The 21,447-nt window shown below is 41.4% G+C and overlaps 1 protein-coding gene across 1 annotated transcript in view; it reads right to left on the bottom strand.

The window, feature by feature from the left end:
• Positions 1-903: 903 nt before the first annotated feature.
• Positions 904-21,447, bottom strand: part of LOC133981241 (tyrosine-protein kinase CSK) — a 43,579-nt gene continuing 23,035 nt past the window's right edge. The window contains exons 2-13 of the mRNA XM_062420018.1: positions 19,156-19,239; positions 15,143-15,256; positions 14,040-14,152; positions 10,499-10,718; positions 6,202-6,295; positions 5,448-5,513; positions 5,229-5,328; positions 5,024-5,114; positions 4,773-4,846; positions 3,987-4,182; positions 2,839-2,925; positions 904-2,398 (exon numbers count right to left, since the gene is read on the bottom strand). Coding sequence (XP_062276002.1) covers positions 2,216-2,398; positions 2,839-2,925; positions 3,987-4,182; positions 4,773-4,846; positions 5,024-5,114; positions 5,229-5,328; positions 5,448-5,513; positions 6,202-6,295; positions 10,499-10,718; positions 14,040-14,152; positions 15,143-15,256; positions 19,156-19,170 — 1,353 coding nt within the window. The 5' untranslated portion in view covers positions 19,171-19,239 and the 3' untranslated portion in view covers positions 904-2,215. The remainder of the gene's footprint in view (positions 2,399-2,838; positions 2,926-3,986; positions 4,183-4,772; positions 4,847-5,023; positions 5,115-5,228; positions 5,329-5,447; positions 5,514-6,201; positions 6,296-10,498; positions 10,719-14,039; positions 14,153-15,142; positions 15,257-19,155; positions 19,240-21,447) is intronic.

Here is a 21,447-nt window from a genome sequence, read left to right as displayed (position 1 = left end):
GTATTCATTCGAAAATAAAGCTGAAGCCAATGTGAGAGTCCTGCAGTCTGAGCTAGCCAAGTGAAAATGGTATTATCCAAAGTAAGTACTATAAATTCCATCTGTTTCCATGGACAGTGTTTTTTTTCAGAACTGCAGCAGAGGGATCTTAAAACAAACTCTGGACCTAAAAAAGTCTACTGAAGCCTTATTTGCTTTAGTTTGACTTTTTTTTCTCACAGAACAAAGACTGTGAACTCTGTAGCTTCATTAAATGAAGCTGGTGCAAAGTATGGAGAAGACCTATAAGCTCAACATATGCAACATGAGTATTTTAGCAAGATAGACTTATAGATAGAAACGTGTGAACCACTCCTCTGCTCAGTAACCTGAATATAAACCAGCCCAGGCATTAAAAAGAGCTGTGTTAAATTAAGTGAACATTTGTAATTCCATTATGAAAATGTGTAAAGTGTTAAATCTGTCAAGAGCTGTAACTAACAATTGTTTTCTTCATTTATGAATTATGCATCTATTTAATATTTTACTATTTCAATGAATATTTAGCTGAGAAAATGTCAGAAAATAGTGATAAATGGATGATAAAATGGATATAAGCTCCAAATCCTCACACGTTTGAGAAGCTGGACTTAGCAAAATGTCTAAAATGATGAAACAGTTATTAAAATCATTATTCATTGTAAATCATTGCCATAAATCTCTCCTGAGAACGTCCATGTGCGCAGGAAGCACTGTGTCAAAAGAGCTTTATGTTAACCAGTGTGTATGCAGACCTTCCTCTCACAGGCATAGATGCATGCATGCAGGAGGAGGACCTTTTATGACACACACTCACTCTCTCTTCTCACACACACACACATAATGATGCAGGTGTGTCCACGCTATTCAGATGGAATGATTTATTCATAATCATGATAGCATAATAAAACAATGAACATTGAAAGCACTGACAGTTGAACCCAAGGCCTCTCACACACAGCATGCACCACCCCGACCCCAGCGTTCACAGAGACAGTGAACATTCCTAACGCCAGACACTCCTGGCTTCTGAAAGTCCTCCTTTTTTTTTTAATTCTCTGCCCCAAGTCAGTTTTTCCTTGTTCTTTTTTTTTTTTTAATCCTTTAAATATATTTTGATATAAAAACAAGCCCACGTATGATGAATCAACCATGTTTGTGAACTGCCTCTCCCCCTAATTCCTCCTGTTATTGTCCTGCCCCCCCACCGCCGTCTTGGTCGGAGGACGAACATGATACTTGGCCCCCCCACGCCCCCGAATCCTCCCTCTTCCTGTTCGCGCTCTCTTTGTGGACATGTGAAAGAAAAGAAAAAAAACCCCAGTCTGATGGGGAGGTGGTGGAGGTGGGGGGGGAGACAGCACTAAAAAAAATGGTTTGATAAACTCCCTGAAAAAAAAGAAAAGCAATAAAAAACATTTCTTTAAAAAAAGTAATAAAAAAAAAAAAAAATCAAACCACAACAGTCCAATTGAAAAGAAGTGCTGGAGGGAAGTCTGGAGCTCTGTAGACTGGAGGCACTTTGGCACAGAGCGAAGGCCCCACACCTGACACCACGTTGAGGGGAGGGAGAGAAGGAAAGAAGGGATAGATAGGAGGGGATGGAATGAGAGAGCTGGGCTGAAAGGCATGCAGAACCACACGGTGATACAGAGATCCAGGAATGATGAGGGGCTAGGGGGAAGGAAGAAAAAAGCACCTGACAAACGTGGAGGAAAAGGCCAGCCTCCCCTCCAGTTAATGCCGTGTTCAGGAGAGGAGGAGGAGGAGGAGGAGGAGGAGGAGGAGGAGGGGAATTTAAAAAAAGAAAGAAAGAAAAGGAACTTGGACCAAGAGAAAGAAGAGACAGAGAGAGCGGGGTGAGCAGCGGCAGGTATAGAAGGAGGAAAGGAGCAGTGGCCTGTCGAGAGAAGAGGAAACTGTCTGGCAAAAGCTATACAACACAAACAGGAAAACAGTCCTTGTATGGAACCAGAGGAAGGCTGGCAGGCGTCTGAGGTCGGGGGAGGGGTGGGGGTGGGGGGGCACAAAATGGCAGTCCCATAGGTCAAAAGGCTGCAGGCAGGAGGAAGGTGCTGTGGTCCCTCTGCTCCTCCCAATTTACAGCTGTGCTGGGCTGCGTCTCACCTCCTCCTCTTCTCCCCCCCTCCCCTGGATGCTCCCCTCCCTCACCGCACACACCCTCGCGGCAACCTCTTCACAGGTAGAGCTCCTTGGCTCTGATATGCTGCAGCTTCTCCCTCAGCATGCGGAAGGAGGGCCGCACCAAGGCGTCCAGGGTCCAGCACTGCTTCATCACGTCGTACACCACGGGCGGGCAGCCGTCTGGGGCGTCCATCTTGTACCCTTTCTCTACCCGGGGCACCACCTCTTTCAATGGCTGGAGGGGGGGCACACACACACACACACACACACACACACACACACACACACACACACACACACACACACACACACACACACACACACACACACACACACACACACACACACACACACACACACACACACAGCATTAATGTAAGGATGTGATCATTTTCTCTGCAAGAACATGAACACACATCTAAATATGTATAGGAAAATGTAACAAAGCAATGACGTAAGCACAAGTAATTAACTTCACAATTCACTGTGCAAAATATCACTTTCATGGCATAAATCTAATTATCTTGAGGTCAACACTGAAGGTGTAACACATCTCACTGATGTTGTACAAGAAATGACGAAATTGATCCTGGTCACAAGCAATGAAGCCTGCCATCTGCTGGTGCTCCCTGGACCTTTAGTGAGCCACAGTAAACCTGCTGTTCAGGTACTTACAATTCTAGGGTAAGGCACGCGGCCAAAGGAGTAGATCTCCCAAAGTAGGATGCCGTAACTCCAGACGTCCGACTTAGTGGAAAACCTCTGTTGGACAAAAAAGACAAAGAGGAGCTCAAGTAAATCTTCTCCATCAAAAGCACACTCTATCTTCTTACTTTGAGATGAACTGCTCTTGTTATCAGTGAAGCTGTCACTGTTAATATCTACCGTTTATACCAGATTGTATTTGCTAATCCAGTCGCACTCTACTGAATATCTATTATAGGCTATTTGGCCACCTTGTGGTTATAATGTTTTTTATGTTCTTATTAATTATTGTATGTGTTTTATGTTTATTGTCTGTTATGTTGCTGTATTGATAATTGTGTTTCTAGTTGTCAATTATTTTGTCACTCCTCTGTTGTTATGTAGTGACTGGGATATATGCTGTACATCTGAAGGGGTTTATCCTAACATCCTTATTTGAATCATTGTTGGGTTTTGATTGTTTTGTCTAGTGTGAGATTCAAGGCTGAAGTAACCAAACATGTAAATACTGATAATAACCAAACTTTGGTTAGTAGTAATATTGTTGCCCGAGCTGTAGCAGGCAGCTGATTAGCTTAGCTTAGCATAAAGAATGGAAACAGGAGGGAACCAGCAAGCATGACTCTCTCTAATGTTCCAAACTAAAATGTTGTATTTTATTTGTTTAATTCTTACACAAACATGATTTACATGTCTTAACTGTTTATTGGTGACCACTGTCTGAGCACAGTGACTTCCTGGAGTCATGTTGTTATTGCTAGGTTAGCCATTTCCTCCGTTTTCCCATCTTTATGCTAAGCTAAGCCATTCAAATGCTATTCAATGTTATCTCTAGCTCTACAGTTAACACACAGACTTGGGAGTGGTAACAATCTGCTCATTTAGCTCTAAGCAAGAGAAAATAATTGCATTCCCCAAAATATCAAACTGCTGCTTTAACAAAACAATCAAAAGAGCTATTTGAGAAAAGTTGTTGAACACACACTTTGCTATTATCAGCTTTTAAAGAAAAACCTATTTTAAACCCGTCCTTACCCATTACTCGAGTTTAAGAAAGTGAGGCAAGTGACAACAAATGACAAGTAAGCAACAACACATTCCACCTCTCATCCTCTCACCTTTTCTCTTAGTGCTTCGGGAGAGGTCCATTTGACGGGAAGCTTGGCAGTGTCCTGTATGGAGGAAGCCTCCTTGGTGAGACCGAAGTCGCTGACCTTGGCGATGTTGTCGTCTGACACCAGCACGTTACGAGCTGCCAGGTCTCTGTGGACGAAGTTGTTGATCTCCAGGTACTCCATGGCTTCACACACATCACTGAGTGACAGCGGGACAGCAGACATGATGAATTAGAAAACTAATGAGAGCCTACAGGTGTGCAACTACTTCTGAGCGTATCTGTGGCTGTGGTCACAACTTTCATCATCCGCTGGTATTCCATACAAATAATTTGTTTATACAGCTGAAATCTATTCCATTCCATTACACTTCTGTGGCAAGTTCGTCACACTAAATTTACCATAATATAATTGTGGAAGCATGTATTTATGACCACTGATCTGAGTCTTTACACTTATTTATTTGTGTAACATTACAGCATCAAGCAAATGGCTGTTAAATTAAAAGCAAATGAACATTTAAAGGCACTTGACTTGCAGATAAAGCCTTTACCTCCCTTTATCAAAGAAAACAACTCTATGGTCGCTGGTGTAAACAAATGCTTCTTTTATATTCCTGCTTGAGTGTTGTGACTGTTCCTTTGAATTTCAATTGAGATCCTGACAGCTAGAGAGCAGCTTTTAGCTTTAGACCCTGAGCTGTGCTGATTAAACATCTGTCATTTCAACAAATCTAATTAGTGTAATGTAATGATGAGTAATGATGACTAGGAGATGAAGAGGACTCACAGTGAGAACTTGAGTAAGCAGTCTCCGCCAAGCACGGTCCGTCCTCGAGAACGCAGGTAGTCCACTAAGCTGCCCTGTGAGACAAGTCGAGGTTAACACAAATATGTACGACTTTTTACAGCGTGTTCGGTTTCAAATGGTGAGGAGGTGGAGAGCAGGTTTGTCATTCAGCTATTTTGTCTTTTCTTTGACATGTGTTATTTAGTTTTAGGAGTTTTCTATGGGAGGAAGCTCCCTGCAGTGTGACTCACCTTAGCCATGTACTCTGTGACAATGTAGAGACTGCCCCTCTCCTCCACAATTACCCCTAACAACTGCACCAGATTGTTGTGCCTCAGTTGCCTGTAAAGAGAGAAAAATCCCATGAGTCACACGGGAGAAGACGACACATTCAACAATAAAAGACAACTTTTCCCTCGTATCCTCAACAATATGAAATTCGCTGCTGCATCTTACGTCATGACGGAGGCCTCTGCGATGAAAGCCTGCGCTGTGGCGTCATTTTTGATACACTTGACCGCCACCTTGGTCCCTCTGTAGTCTCCCACCATCACATCTGGAAAGGACACGGACAACGTCAAGTTTTGGCGCCGTATCCAAGACAAACCTTGATACGACTGTGATGCTCTGATGAATGAAATTAAACAATGCAGATATCTTTGATCAGTTCCTCACCTCCAAACTCTCCCTTGCCAATAGTCTGCAGGAGTTTCAGCTCCTTTCTGTTCAAGGCCCAGCCGCCTGCCAAGAGAGGACAGATGACATTTAGCAGCGTTCACAGCCAAAAGCATAAAATCATCTGACTGATGTGAGGCTAATAACACCATGTGACACACAGGGGGGAACAAAAAAGTCTAAGATTTAGTGTTATTGTGACAACAAATGGTTAACTAGTGAGTGAAAAAGAACTACTGAAGTATTCAGGAAATGTATTTAAATATTCATCAGTGAGTTTGACATTCATTGCAGCAATCATCTGGTCATGGAGAATCATCTGTCTCTCATTTGGGAGGAAAAGGTTTTATTTATTCTAACATCTATCTTTTCCTCCCTTTTCAGGTGTAAGAATTATCTGGGTCAGATGGGTGCACGGAGAAGAATGAAGAAGAGACGAGGTGGAGGAAAGAGGAAGATTGACCTTACGAGCCGGTGAAGCCCAGCAGTCGTCCCCAGACGCACAAAGATTAATTACCCTCTGTTGATTAATGCTATTAGGGCCGAGATGATGGCAGAGCATTGCAGGAGATGCAGGCTTAGTCTGATAACTGTGTGTGTGTGTGTGTGTGTGTGTTTGTGCGTGTGTGTGTGTCCTAGACTTTATGTTTGTGAGCTTAGCGTGACAGCACACACAACAAATGCAGGGTAATGTCCCTGTGTGCCGTGGTGCTAGTGTCCTTGTAGAGCAGCGGAATGAGCTCAGTGTCCTTACTCCTAGAGAACTCGTCTTGTGCTGCCACTGTTCCCTCCATCAACTTGGGTTTAATCAGCCTGGTGCAAAGGCCATCGGCATCTTTGGTGTAATGCTGAAGACACAGAAAGACAGACACACATTTTAATGCATGAGGAGAAAAATCAGTTACATTTAGTGTTGGAAAACAATAAATATCCTGGTTTTCATGTCTATAAAAGGTTTAACGGGTCTTACACTCCATTACCTACATTTAAAAATGTTTAACATCCATCATATCATAGTCAGTAGTTTATTCTGTAATAGTTCATTCTCATTCTCTCATTTTAAACCTTGTTGTGTCCTAAAGTCTGATTGCTGAATCTCTATACAAGCTTCAGATATGCAAAACTCAGGTTGATTAGTCTATCAACAGAAAATATTTTGAAAATGGCATCATCCTTTGTCATTTCTTTAAGCAAATAAAACAAAAATTCAGAGGTTGCAACTTGTCAAATCTGAGAATATAAAGCTTTTTTGTGTCATATATGATAGAAAACTAAACATACTGTATTTGGATTGTGGGCTCTTGATCGAACAAAACAAGACATTTGAAGATGTCTTCAAGAACATTTTCTCCACTTTCTGACGAAATTATTTTCTTGAGAAAATGCTTGGCTGACTAGGATGAATCGATAATGAAAATAATAGTGAGTTGCAGCTCTATACAAGTGTGGATGATGTTTCCAACAACACAGAGAATACCTGCAACAAGGCATGAAGGCATATCACTGAACATCAGTAGTGTTTGCCTCCAGCAAACATACCTAATTTATTTGAGCAATGTGTTCCTTTATTTTTTTTTTTTTTAAATTAGTTCCATACTAAAAGAAAAAGGGACAATCCAGTTTAGCTTGGCTGCAGCAGATTTATGTACCTGCTTATCTAAAGAGACAGGATTAATATTACTCAAATTGTGCAGTTAAATCAAGGTCAAGTCTGTGAGAATGATGCTCTTTCAAATTATATGTGGAGTCTGATCTGATATGGATGCTCAGAAACACAACTTTACTCTAGCACAATCATAAATAGAACAAATACAAGTAATCAACACATCTGCACTGAGCGATGACAGGATCTTACATATGGATACATATGGGATTAAGAAGCCTCTGCTGGGTATTGACAGTGTGTGCAGGGCATCTGGTAACAGCTGTGGATTAGCTTCCCTGCTGGGAGAAGTGGGAATGGGAATCATATGTTGTGGGAACCAGCAGCAGAGGAGGAGTGAGTGGGTGTGAGAGAGGTCAATGCATTAACAGACCGTTCACCTCAAGAAACACAAACCCCAAGCATGTCAATATAGGCTCATCGCCATGAAATTAGGTCACACATTAGCGATAAGCATGTTTTAGTGATATTCTAAAGTAAGGATGGAAATGAATTTTTTCACCTGTCTGTTTAATAGACAGAAAAAGAAACACGTGAGACAAACAGAATCAGTATTTTACTGTCAGACACTTGGCATCAATTCTCTGTTTGACCACTACATTAATAAAACAACAAAAGAAGAAGCTCATCTACCAATAAAATAACTGTTATAAAACTGCAGCATGACAAATTGAACGCCGACTGTAAGTAACTTTGACATCCACCAGGGGGCAGCATGGTGAAGGGAGGGCCAGCTCCTTTTTCATTCAGCACTGCCAAATGAAGCCACACTGTGTTCACAATCACAACCACGCCACATACTACACGTGTATACAAATACGCTCTTACTTCAGCATTAACCAGTGATGAGTTTGTTGTATTTTCTATATCATCTAATGCAATATAACGTATATTTCTAGATATTCTAATTCGCCTCTCATCTTTCTCTTCTCTCTCTCTTTTTTAAAATTATTGTAAGTATTTTTTTGTACACTGTAATTGGAACTTGGAAGCCAAATTTCACTTCACTGCCTTCGGTGTAACCGGCTGCTGTGTTGCCATGCATGTGATGATAAAAGCTCTTGAAAATTGAATCTTGAATCTTATCAGATATAGACAAATCTGAATGTTACGTAATCTCTCCTGCTCTGTTAACAAGAATTATGTAACACATAACAATGGATTGAATGCAGTCTTTTAATACAGTAAAGTGTGTCCTAAGCACACAATGGTAGTGCATGAATAAAGATCTTGCCATACATAATTAATGCTGAAGGGTGTAATCAGTGAGTTAAAGAATGGGCCGACAGTATTTTCACTGTGCTGTTACACCCTTGAAAACACCATGAGCTGCTATCTATGTTGACCTGTGTCCCTGCAAACATGGGACTGATATGCATGACATCATTGTGGATGTAGTGTTTGACAGAGAGGAGTGGCATTAGTGCCGCACTGTGCCTGAGCAGGCGTGAGTCTGTGTATAGTCATGTATTTATAGTGTGTGCATGTATATAATGTGTTTGTTTGTGTGCGCTGATATGTATATAGCTTATGTGGAGCCTGCTGTGACAGGCCAGTGGGAGCAGGGGAACAGTGAGCCAGCCGGGAAAAACACACAAGAATGTGTGGAATCCTCTCATAGGCTATTATAGAGAGAGAGAGAGGGAGAGGGTGAGAGAGAGAAAGAGAGAGGGAGAGAGAAGACACAGGGGAATGCAGACATGGGAGAGGATAAAGATGCATAGAAATTGAAAGAGAGAAAGGCAGGGAGGGGAAACAGAGAATGGGTGACAGTAGTGGGTGAAATGAAGAGGTTCAGATGGATAACAAAGAGAGGAGGAGAGAAAGCAATATGTCAGGTACACACCAGGGAACACAACAAGAGAAAGAGAGGGAGGAGGGAGGTGGAGAGAGGAAGTGGAGGCAGAACCATGCCTGGAGGGTGTTAACAAGAGAGAGAGAGAGAGAGAGGGAGAGAGAGAAAGAGGGAGAGAGAGAGCGAGAGAGAGAAAGAGAGACAGAGATAGAGAGATAGACAGAGACTGAGAGAGAGAGAAAGAAAGAGAGAGAGAGAGAGAAAGGAAGAGAGAGAGAGAGAGAGAGAGAGAGAGAGAGAGAGAGAGAGAGAGAGAGAGAGAGAGAGAGAGAGAGAGAGAGAGAGAGAGACAGAGAGAGACAGAGAGAGACAGAGATAGAGATTGTGGGTTGCTGATAACATGAATGCACAGGGAATCTAGATGGTCTCGGTGCCAGCTGGCACATTCCTGTCGTCCACTTCCAACGCCCCGCAAGGCAAAGAGATGAGGTCCAATTAAAAGTGTGATAGCCGCCAATCCAGCGCTTCTCTTTATCAAAGAGGATGAAAGGCCTTTCTCTCTCTCTCTCTCTCTGCCATCATGTCTCCTGTCTTCCCCTCCCCACACACTGTCCTTCCTCTGAACCAGCTTTCAGATAACAGTCTGGGAGTGAGAGGATCAGACAGCTTTTTGAAGAAAGTGTACTTGAAGGAGATTTTTAGGGAAACTCCACAGAGACACTGAATGTGTGTGTGTGTGTGTGTGGGGTTGTTTATGGAGTTATGTAATCATACTTCTACATGATTAATCACAATACTCAATTTGTATTGATTGTTAATAGTGGCATAAGGGAGATGAATTCCCTTCTATAGTCCCTTTATAGTCTTTTTTTTAATATATGAAGACATTGGAATATGAATTTAAACTTGTATTTCTAACTTCAATTAGGCCTACATACTATATATTTTTTCTCTGACAAAAATCATACTTCATTACCAAATGTTAGAGGTGTACAGCTAAATTAATCTGATATGCCATGTTAGTCTCAACAGTTTAATCATAAAAAAATAAAACAAAACTTACAAACAGCGACAATACTTGGATGCCAGAAGTTAAAACGGTAGTGATACAAGAGGGAATTTGGACCACATAAACAGGTCATGGGGAAAAAAAAAATTCTTATAAGATTAAAAGTAGATTATTCCCATATAATCTTTTACAACTAAGAACTATACCCTCAAATAAACCTTCCTGAAGTAACGTTGATGCGTGGAAACCATCTTCCAAGTCCACATGAACTGATGGGAGGAAGTGCTGTAGCTGCTGGAACAACATGAGTGACATGTATGGGCAGAGTGTCAGGAATGAAATGTTTCATTTTCTCACAAACGGCCTTCTTTACAGGCTCTCTGTGGTGCAGCCGAACACTTTGGGCTTTACAGTTCTTACTGTTATTAAGTTTTAAGAGACGCCAACCAATTGGCACAGATAATGAGTGGCCAATTATCCTTTTCAGCTGCCAGACTGAGAGCCGAGGGTATTATGGGTATCGAGGGCTTTGTATAAAATGAAATGCAGGAGCTTTTAATGCCACGTTCTCTATGGTTCCTCACCTCCACCAGCTGCATGAGGTTCTCGAAGTACTCCTCCTCATCGATGGTGAGCTTGCCGTTGTGGTAGATGATGCGGTAGTGCTCCACCTTGCCGTCGCAGCTGACGCACAGGGTGTAGTCGCCGGGGTAGTTGGTGCTTTCCCTAACCAGGAACAAACCCGTCTCCGGAGGGTAAAGGAGTCGCTCGGCCTGCTCCCGAGTTATCTTCCCATGAAACCAGCTAGAGGGATGGAGGAGAAGGAAGGAAGGACGAGGGAGCAAAAGGGGAGCAATAAAAAAGAGAAAGTGTGAGAAAAAAGAAAAGAGGTGGGAGAAATAATAATACGAGAACAATAATTCCATGTGTGCCAATTCTTGCTCCTATGGAAAACAATTAAAATCCCCGTCTCTTTGTCTTGCTAACGACATCAGATAGACCTAAATCCTTCAACAGATCACATAGGATTTTTATTTTGACTACACTCGTTTCTCTAATTTGGAAATGAACCAGACAGAAGGATGCATTTCCACGTATCGCAGCCTCCCCCCCCCCCCCCCTTCTGAAACGAGAAATGAAAAACACGAGCGGGCGGTAATAGGAAGCTGGCAGCAGCACTTCCAGTCTGTTCAGCTTGAGCGGTGTAGGGGCGGATCCCGTCTAGCCTCAAGGAGTCAGTGAGAAAGTACCTGAACCCAAACAACAGGAAACATGGTCCTCGCAAACACACACACACACACACAAGAAGCCCGGGGCAGAGTCGCACACTGACACGCAGGCACGGCAATAACAGGAAAATGTAAAAACTGTTCGGATGAGGTGGTGGGCAGGACAAAGCCGAGCCACCCAAGAGATGGACTGTTACACACACACACACACACACACACACACACACACACACACACACACACACACACACACACACACACACACACACACACACACACACACACACACACACACACACACACACACACACACACACACACACACACACACACACACACACACACACACACACAAAGGAGTAAAACAAAGAGGAAAAAAATCAAACTAAAAAGCTGTTCAGAGTTCTGTTGGTTTTAACGTGCTTAGAGAACAAATAAAGCTCTTGCTTCCTGATTTAGAAGCAAGCTGTATAACCCGGCTTCACCCTCACCATATGGCCTGGAAGACTATATCTATAGGCTACTAATGGATGGATTAGACAGCTGTGTTACACTGCCATCCACGTCTAGTGATCGTTTCAAATCTCCTCTAAGCTTACACACACACATATATATGTATCTATATATATGGTATTTCTCTATTTGACATATGGCTTTATTAGAAAGCAAATATATAATCTGCAAATGTTAAATTGTAATGTATTTTAGCATTTCAAACAAAAGCTGAGCCCCCCTTTAAAAGGATGCTGAATTTTCATATCACTTCAATCTACACATCTGCGTTCTTGAGCTCCTACACACCACTATCCCCATGACTTCAACCACCAAACTGTAGCAGACTGTATCTCATTGATTTATGACACTCCTTGTGTGAAAGGTTGTATTAGCCACAGTTTAGCCCCACAGGGTCTCTCCATCAGCATTGGCTGGTGTAAAGGTGGCAATCAACAGATATAATTGATTTAGCCAGTTTCCTGTTGCTGCCATCGTCACTCCCTCCTCCATTTACACCTCCTCCTCCTCTTCTTCTACTTCCTCCTGCTCCTCAGACAGCAGAGACCCTTGTGGCAAAGCAGCTTAATACGGGTTGAGTTGATTAGATCAGTGCAGGCAGCTTCTCCGATGGACGGCAGCTCCTTAACTACCACTAATCCAAAGAGCGGGCACCAAGCGTGGACGGCCCGGTGAAACACATGGACCCTTGGCTGGACACACACTAGCTCTTCTGTTTGCAGCAGTTAACTGCAGTGCTGTCTCATGCATTACATCATGCTGACAAAAAGTCCAAAAAACTGTGGTAAACAACTTGGTGGGACAACAGGGAGGGAGGAAGTTGAACACCCTGGATTTCTTTGTGGTGGTGGTGCTGCTGTGTGGAGCAGATGTCTGCCACATGGGGGCAGCACAGAGAGAGAGCGAGAGAGAAAACATGAGCTGATGCATGGCAGTAAGGGAGGAGAGGACTGTATTTACTGCTGAGTATCAAGCGGTCAGGCTGAGTGTAGGGACAGAAGAACACAGCTGAACCCTTATGTAACCCAGAGGAGAGGGAGAGGTCTTCTCTGAGACATCTGTTAGTCATTTATAATGAAATCAACAAGTCTCTCTGGGTTACAACTAATGGCTCTGGAGGACTGGCTTCTGATGAGCCGAGTGTTTTGAAAAACATATTTAATGACACAGTGATCTCAAATGCAGCCGAAAGGACATGAAGTCAGCGTTTGTAACCATCAAATGAAGTCTCTAGGTCTTCATAATGAATTTAAAGTAAAATAATCAGGAGTGTTGAGCTTCAGGCTGCTTTCACTGCAGAAAAAATAAAAATCACTTTTATCAGTCAAAAGTCAACGTGAGAATTTCCCACCTTTAGTGCCATGTAATCACAGCTGCAGCAAAGTTGTTGCTAGTGTTAGAAGTCCAGTCATTCGTGCCGTTCATGGTGCGACTACAAAGCCCCTCACAGTTGCATTAAGGCTAATTTGAGGTTCCCGTTGGGCCTCTTCAGACCACACACACACACCACAACAATAACAACTACATGCCAGAGCTGGATGACCCGAGTTCAGAATGGTGTGGACAGGCGGTATGAGCGCAGGCAAAGGGAGCAGGTCAAAGCTTTCAGCAGCAGTTGATGAAGTGAAACACAGAGGGTCAAAAGTCCATTTAAAATGTTTCCTGCCAGCAAACAGTGTGGCAGTCGCACAGTGGCGACTGTTCAGAGCTCCACACACACACTTCTGAATAAGAGGCTGCCACGCTTATGTTTGATGTTTTGATCCTCGGGCTTATGTCTGTATTTACAGTGAGAGTATATCCCTTTAAAGTACACAGACTTAATAGATTTTAGAGGGTGAGTCTTCTCATTATCCTACACTGAATGTTCACTCTGATATTAAGAACTTTCTACTAAAAAGTTCAAATACTTGGTAATTATTATTTGCAGAGTAAACACAGAAGCTTTCGGGCGGCTTTCAGATGATGATACTGTAGCGGCCCTGTATGCTCTTGGCTCTCCTGTCTTGTTTCATTTGCATATGCCTCTCGTTATGTTTTCCTCTTTTTTTTTTAAACGGCGGCTGTTTCAAAGAGCCTGATTCAAATGTAGTGCGCAGCTGGTCCCGGCCTCTGTGGCAGCCAGACAGCGGCAAGAGAAGACGCAGTATGAAAAAAAGAAAGAAAAAAAAACAAAAAGACAGCTCGGGTTGGAGTTTTCTTCTTTTTGATGCTTCGTCTGACTTTTGAAATAAAACACTACATTTTACTTCGCTGCAGGGAACAGAAGTAAGGTTGGGTGGGTGCGGGGGTTCAACAACTTGTTCACACACTTTTGGAAAAAAAAAAGGTTAGTATTTGTGACAGTGATGCAGAAGCACATATTACCCCCTCTGGTACTTACGGCATAAGACTGAGTTTCCCTCCTGACTTGACTCCTTCCCTTTTCTGGACATAGTTTGCTGGGATGGTGCCTTCTCTGCCCACTGTGTTCCTCGCTCTGTACCAGTTGGGATCCTGAAACAGTATCATAACACAACCTTTATATTAATGCTGAAGTGTGCTACCATTTTCTTCAGGTGAGGAGCATTCCTGTCCCTTGTATCTCTCTCCGAGTTCACTGAGTTGGTGGCAGTGGTGATGCGGCTCAGTCACAAACCTACTGACCTTACTATGCACATACTGGATAGTGAAATCCAGTTGAACACCACTACCAGCATCTAACCCTACAAAGCTGTTTCTAGCTGTTTGTATCATGTAACCTTTGTTTGTTTTGTGTCAGCATACAGTATATTTGCCCGTACCATAGTTGCTTTGAATGATACTAACATGTGTGTTGATATATTAATTTATTAGCATTTCAGCATTCCAGTTGAAGTATGAACTACTTTGATTGGCTGATAATTTAGCTTGAAATGAAATACAAAAACTACAAATATCAATCTAAAATGAATAGGAGTCATATCTAAATCTCCTCCATCTATGAAATTGCTGCTTTGGTCATTTCAAGCCAGAAGAAAAAGTTCCTTCAGCCTATAATCATTAACATAAATTGGTTTTTGAGCCATTAACAAAAATATTGAATATAAATAACATAGCAGAGACAACTTAAGCTGTGTTTAGTGCTGATGGTGAGTGTTTAGGTGGGTTTTGGGCTCAGAGAAAAGACTTGAGCCTTCAGGAGGTGTCATGGCCTTAATTAATTTGGATGGAGTGGTTTGGGGAAATGGTGCTGCTTGTGTGACTGTCTTGTAAATTGAAGGTGATATTGATTTATGCTGTATATCCACTCCCCCTTTTTCAAAAAACCCAAAATAATTCAGCTGTTTACTATCCAGGTAAATGATCAGTCAGTGGGGAAACTAAAACCGAAACATATAAATTACACATAATTAACAGTGCAACCTCACAAACATGTAAATGAATAAACTTTTAAACAATTAACTTGTTACTCATTCATAATAATCTGGTCAGGAATGCAGGATTTGGTAGAACGTGCTTCCTTACCCTAGTTACCCCGATAATGGTCAGTACGTCTCCTTTACAGAAGGGCAGGTCCTGTTCATTGGCCGTCTGGAAGTTATACTTGGCTACACACTCTGTGCCAGTCGCCCATGGCGCCTACATCACAAAGACAGAGAGGAAGCAGTATTAATCACAATGTTTACTCACTTCGTTTAGCATGAGGAGCTGAATTTAGTTGAATTTGACCTGCCAGTTACAACTCACACTTGCTATAGAGCCAAAATTGGAGTTAAAAAGGCACAGGAGGGGGTTAATGGAAGCAGTTAGATTCACTAATACGGAAGAAAATAAGGAATGACAATACAGATAAAGTAACAGTGAATGAGCAAGAGCTCTTCACAAACTTGAAACATCCCAGAGGGGCGATGAACAGAGTGTGTAACTGAAGACTCGCCAACATTAGGGTTAGGGTTAGTAACCATCCACACAGTCAATCAGCAAGAGGACCTGAACTTGCAACATAAAACCCAGTAAAACTGAGAAAACTAAAGTCAGCTTAAAAATCAGCAACCAAATGCATATTTGCGTCACCCTTGATCATTTTTATGCAGACTCCTCATCAGTTTTATCTCACTGCTGTTGTACACCTGTGTATAAGTTACACCAAACACTTCATAGTCAGAGATTAATATACCCGAAGGTGATTATGTGAATCTCTGCAATCAGGTTGAGAAGCCTGTAGGGAGTAAAGCATGGGCTAAACACACAACATAACAGGTGATTACTGTGATATTAACAAGTTATTGGAACAAACTCCCCTCCCAGGTAGATATTCAGTTATCTTAATTCCATGTTTTTAATGACATAATCCAGCCCTGCAGACTAAATAACAACACTGAGTGAGGGGTTGGATTTAGTCTGTTGGAACAAACTTCAGACTCTCTGAGAACACTCAATATTTTTATATATACAGTTTTTTGAAATGAATAAGCGGGAAAATATTTCTCAAGGTGATGCACACAAGAGGGATAACTTTAAGCTCCATCGTTACTAGTTAAAGACACTTATTGGTCCAGTATGTTAGGGGTTGTTGACCTCAGGTAATGCCCAGCAGAGCTCCTATTTTACTTTCACCTGAGCAGAGATCTACTCAGCCAGAAACAACATATCAAAACACCTACAGTATGTGGGCGTGTGGAGCCTAAAATAGAAATAATCTGTACTCAGTCTATTAGATACTACCCGTTTCCTGGGACATATTAAAAGAGTTACTCCACCACAGTTGCTGCCTCATAATGTTGCTTTACTGAAGATTTCTTGAAAGGCTGAATATCACCATTTTCTCCCATCACTTTGGTGTAAATTCACCTTTTGTATAGCAGTCATTACAATTGCTTTCATGCTTTCTTTAGGCTTAGAAATGTAAAGCTCATAAATACTGTAGTTGCTCTCATTGTCAGTCACTCTGAACACTATAGGACTGGCAGCCAAATGCCTAAAACACAAATGTAAATGACAGTGTGAATAAGGCTGCTGAGTGTATTCGGTTTGCACTGTTAGATCAGCGCAGCAGTGTGATCAAAAACATGCCACAATACAGAGAATGAGATGAAATGACTACAAAGCGGCAGGTGTGAGGACGATCCTTGTACGAGCTGCTTTACTCCTGACAGCTGAATGTGTCTGATGCCGTCTCAGTCGATGCTGCAAGATGAGTCTGAAGCGCCGCTGATGACGGCGACTCAGGGTCATAGAGAAAAAAGAATACCATGCTTCTCCATTTTCATTTTTTTCAATCACTTCATTTATTAGTAAGCTGAAATAATTAGCCTACTGATCTAGTTTATCTGTTTTTGAAAACCCATTTATTCATTTTTCAAGCAGGGGGATGTGTGCCATCATGCAATTTAATATTAACCCTTACATATTGTTCACAGTCACATTTGACCCATTTTTACATTTGAGAGCTGTAAAAACACCCTATACACATTTCTTTTAGGGGGACTTTTCCTAATGTGAACCCAAATATATGAAAAGATGCATCATATTTTTATTTTTGTGCAGCTGATACACATTTCTGTATATGCAAATTTTCAAATTTGAAGTGTGTTTATTGGAAAAGTTCAAAAATCAGCATTCAAACATGTTTTATTGATCATATTATATAAAATGTTTTCCTGGACCATAATATAGAGATTGTGAGTGTGAGAGTGTGAGTGTCTTTTTTCCGTAGATAAATATTCTGTTTGCTCTCTGACAGCTTTATTAAGAATTAATCAAACATTTATGAATGACTGATTGGGAATTTATGAATGTGAATTTGTGTGGAGACTAATTATGAGTCAGTATATGAACAATATGTAAGGGTTAAACACAAATGACCAGTTAAGTGGTTTATCTAGTAGCTAGATGGTACAGTTCAGATGACTGCTGATGGATGCTTAATCATTGTTAAATCTAGTTTTGTTCACAGGTTGCTAACATTACCAATAGGTCAAAAAGACCTAATGAAACCTAAAAGAACCCCACTGTCTAATTTTAGAAACTACAATTGCTATAAACTGGAGGTTTTTATGTCAGGGTCTCCAGGACCAAACATCCTGCTGCACTACAACATAATTAAATATATGCAACTTACATTCATAGACAAAAAAGGAAGAATGGAAAGGAAAGCTATTAAGAAACAACTCATAAGAAGAATTAAGTCAACACGTGTTACACAACCTGAATAATATGTGCATGAAAATACTGAACTCTCTCATTTCAAAGATAATAACAGATTTTAAGTGTTTGAGCAGATTCCGGCTTTAATCTTTCTAAATTCCTATTAAAAAAAATAAGGGATTTTCTTCACCTGCCTGTAGTGGAGCGCTGTGTGACAGATGAAAACAACTCAGATCAATAAGGACATTTGAAGGCAGAGGATGTAGGAGGAAAGTAATCCTGCTCTGAAGCAGCCACTTGAAAAGCATTAGCTGAACCATGGAGACATCAGGTAATGTGAAACCAGGAGAACTCAGCTGGGCACTTTGATGGATGTGTGCTCACCATCTATGTACATTAACGCTATGCTACAGATATGAGTTTGGCATATATTCTTGTGCATGTGTGTGTGAGTTCATCCTTTTTCAGTCAAGTAGTCTCATTGTAATTGACACCCATAAAAACTGATTGACAGATTAATCAAAAATGGACATAATCATGAGATGCTGCCACTTCCACAATTTACCTTTTAACTTCTACCTTCCTTGTTGATATTTTAGAAGGTGTGAGTCTGATTTCATGTGAGTGAAGAGGAGGGGAGTTAAATGCTAACTTAGGAGCTTTGCTTTGGAAATGGGTCACAGATGAAACTGCTGGAACAAAGCCAAACAATGAAGAAAAAAATTGTGAGTTAAGTCCATTCTTGACTTTTGAAACAGTTGTCTGACAAAACATCATCATTAACACTGTCAAGAGTTATACCAAGGAAAAGTGTTGCTTTTATTAAGAGTGAACTTTGTCATTTAGAGTAAACAGCAATGATAAAGCCTGACAGCTACTGTTAGAGAATATTAACCTAAGTTATGATATAACAGAAGATGTGAGACTTTTTGGCAGGGAGGACAGTTTAGATATACAATAACATGATTTTTTTAAGATCATGATCATGGATCCTGAACAACTCTGGTAACAGTCCATACAGGAAGTACAGATTTCTTATAGTTGGCACTCCTACCCAAACAACTTGAGACGTATATGACAGAAGAAAATCCATTAAATCCTCTGACAAACAACACTACAGGCAACTGAATTGTGTCTAGATGAACACCAGAACTACAGATCAAAGCCCAATTAGAAAAAGAGAAGCTTGTTTTTTTAGCATTACTTGTATATAGTAACTTGTATATAGACTTAGTCAACACAAATCTTGTGGCTACTAAGAAGTTCACAGTAGCAACTACTACATGTCCTGAGCAGCTTTATGTGTGTATGGTTGTACAAAAAGGTGCAGGGAGTAGAGCTGTGCACATGTAAACCTGAACACTGGGTGAGTAAAAAGGTACTCTACTTACATGGATCCCAGACATGATGAGGGCAATTGGGCAGCAGGTGTCCTCAGGCAGGTGGTGGTCACTGTTCAGCTAGTACCATCAGAGCTGTAACACAAGAAAAAGAAAGACGTTAGATAAATATAACCAACAAGTCACAGTGAAGCATGCTGAACCGCTGAGTGTGCGCTTCATTTTTACACCTAAACAAAGACAGTTTTATACGCAAGGCAAAGATGGCAGGAGAAATGTAGATAGCCGTATAAAGCAAGGACCAGCATGAGGGACATGTGTTCATGAATATGAGGGATGGTTAAAAATGAGCTCCAGTGTAACAGAGTGGCTGTCCTGTAGATATGAAAGGCGGAAAGACATTAAAACATGTCTTAAAAGTGCATGTAAACATACATGCTGTCATACAACCCTCACATACTTTTCATATTCTGAGCCATCACAGTATTTCCTCACATAATCAGCCTTTATATTCAACTTCTGAACCACAAATCATTCATAAAGACCTCATCAGTCACAGATAAACAGTTATACCAAATTAAGCTTTCAGAGAGCAGATATAGTTTATTCTTTAGTTTTTATGATTAACATTTTTTTTTTGGGTCACATTAAAGGAAGATATCAAATTTCAGGCTAAAAGAAAAAGTATTTATACAGCTCTCGGATGTAAAAATGGGTCAAATTTGACCCTGAACAGTATGTAAGGGTTAAGACATTTAAACACAATGGTGATAAAAAAAAGGAATCACACAGTAACAGACAAACAATAATTCACCCAAAACAGGTTGACCAAGTTTTTAATTCTATGGCGCGGCAAATTGTACAAATACACAAGGAGTATCTAAACTTTTATGCAGCACTATTCAGCCAACATTTAAAAAAAAAAAAGCATTTATCACAAATGCAACTCATATAAATTTATGATAATGAAGGTGCAACAAATCTCATCTCACTAACTCGCTCTTCCCATTTCTCATTTAAAAGCTCCTGCGTTAAATAAAGATCTCTGCTGGTAAAAGACCGCTAACAGATGGAAAAGTTATATCTAAAAGGTTGAACTATAAAAAAAAAGGTTGTAAACTGATGAATCTGAAATAATAAAAGTGAATGAGCGGGAGGCGGTTCTCTGCCATCGGCCAAGTCTGTCTGCCTCTGCAGCCAATTACTAGTCTTTTAAAAGGTGACCTTGATACAGTGACAGAGAGAGAGGGAGAGAGGGAGAACGTGAAGACATAAACTGTAAGTTAAAAAGAGGGTGGTTGTGTGTGTGTGTGTGTGTGTGTGTGTGTGTGTGTGTGTGTGTGTGTGTGTGTGTGTGTATGTGTGTGTGTGACTACATGAACTCATATCTCTGTACTTTCTTCAGGAAGTCTCTTTTGGGGCCTGAGCTATGTTTTTGTGTATCTCTTCACCACCACGCAGATGTTTAATAGTTAATTCAATTTCCTCTGAGACTATTTGTTCCAAAAGAAACAGAAGTGAATGAGGGGCGGCACACAGTATTACAGTAATACGACAGCCTGAAGGTGTAACAGTGACTGAATGAGGCCTGGCGCAGTAGTACCCATCTAAAACATCTCACTTCCGACCGGCCTGGAGAACAGGAAGCTGAAAAAAAAACCGGGAGGAGGGTTGAGCGAGAAGGAGGAAGTAGCTGACGCATATTTTCCAGAGCTACGTACAAAGTAGGGAAGGGCTGTAGTCGGAGGCAAATGTGAGCACGAGGAGTACTCTGGTCACTGCCTCCCACTAGACCGACTACAGCCATGTCACAATAGGTCACCAAACACATTGAACAAAGCGCTACAAACAACTTGTATGTATCACCCAGAGATTAACTCTCCTCTCTCTTTTCCCTCACCCTTCTCCTTGATCTACCCTGCAGCCTGTAGCTTCACTTTGATTCAGTCTATTTCAAGGAAAGAGGAACATTTTGTCCGCCGAGCGTAGCCCAGTTCTTTTCCACTCACATCTACAAAGTAACTCAATGCTCGGCGTAATTTTAGAGCCATGAAAATGATGCGTCCCCTTCACAGAGCCTGAATACTGGGCTAGAGCGCTCATTGAGAGCATCTTTGAACATCGCAAGCTTCACAGTGCTGCCATATCCTGTGTTGATACAGGAAACAGCCTAATTGCAGACCATTGCAGATCTGTATGCAAACTGACAGAGCCAAATATATTCAAGGCCAGGCTGCTCGGGTGCACACACACACACAAGCAGGGGCGGCCCGCTCCTTCCCCCTTTTGCCGTTCTTACGTCTAGAGCAGCACCGACTCGCCAACCCACAGCCGCACTGCTAG

Source organism: Scomber scombrus, chromosome 1 (assembly GCF_963691925.1).
Source record: "Scomber scombrus chromosome 1, fScoSco1.1, whole genome shotgun sequence".
NCBI lineage: Eukaryota > Metazoa > Chordata > Actinopteri > Scombriformes > Scombridae > Scomber > Scomber scombrus.
Note: the sequence above shows the minus strand (reverse complement) of the source record. Positions and strands in the feature narration are given on the sequence as shown.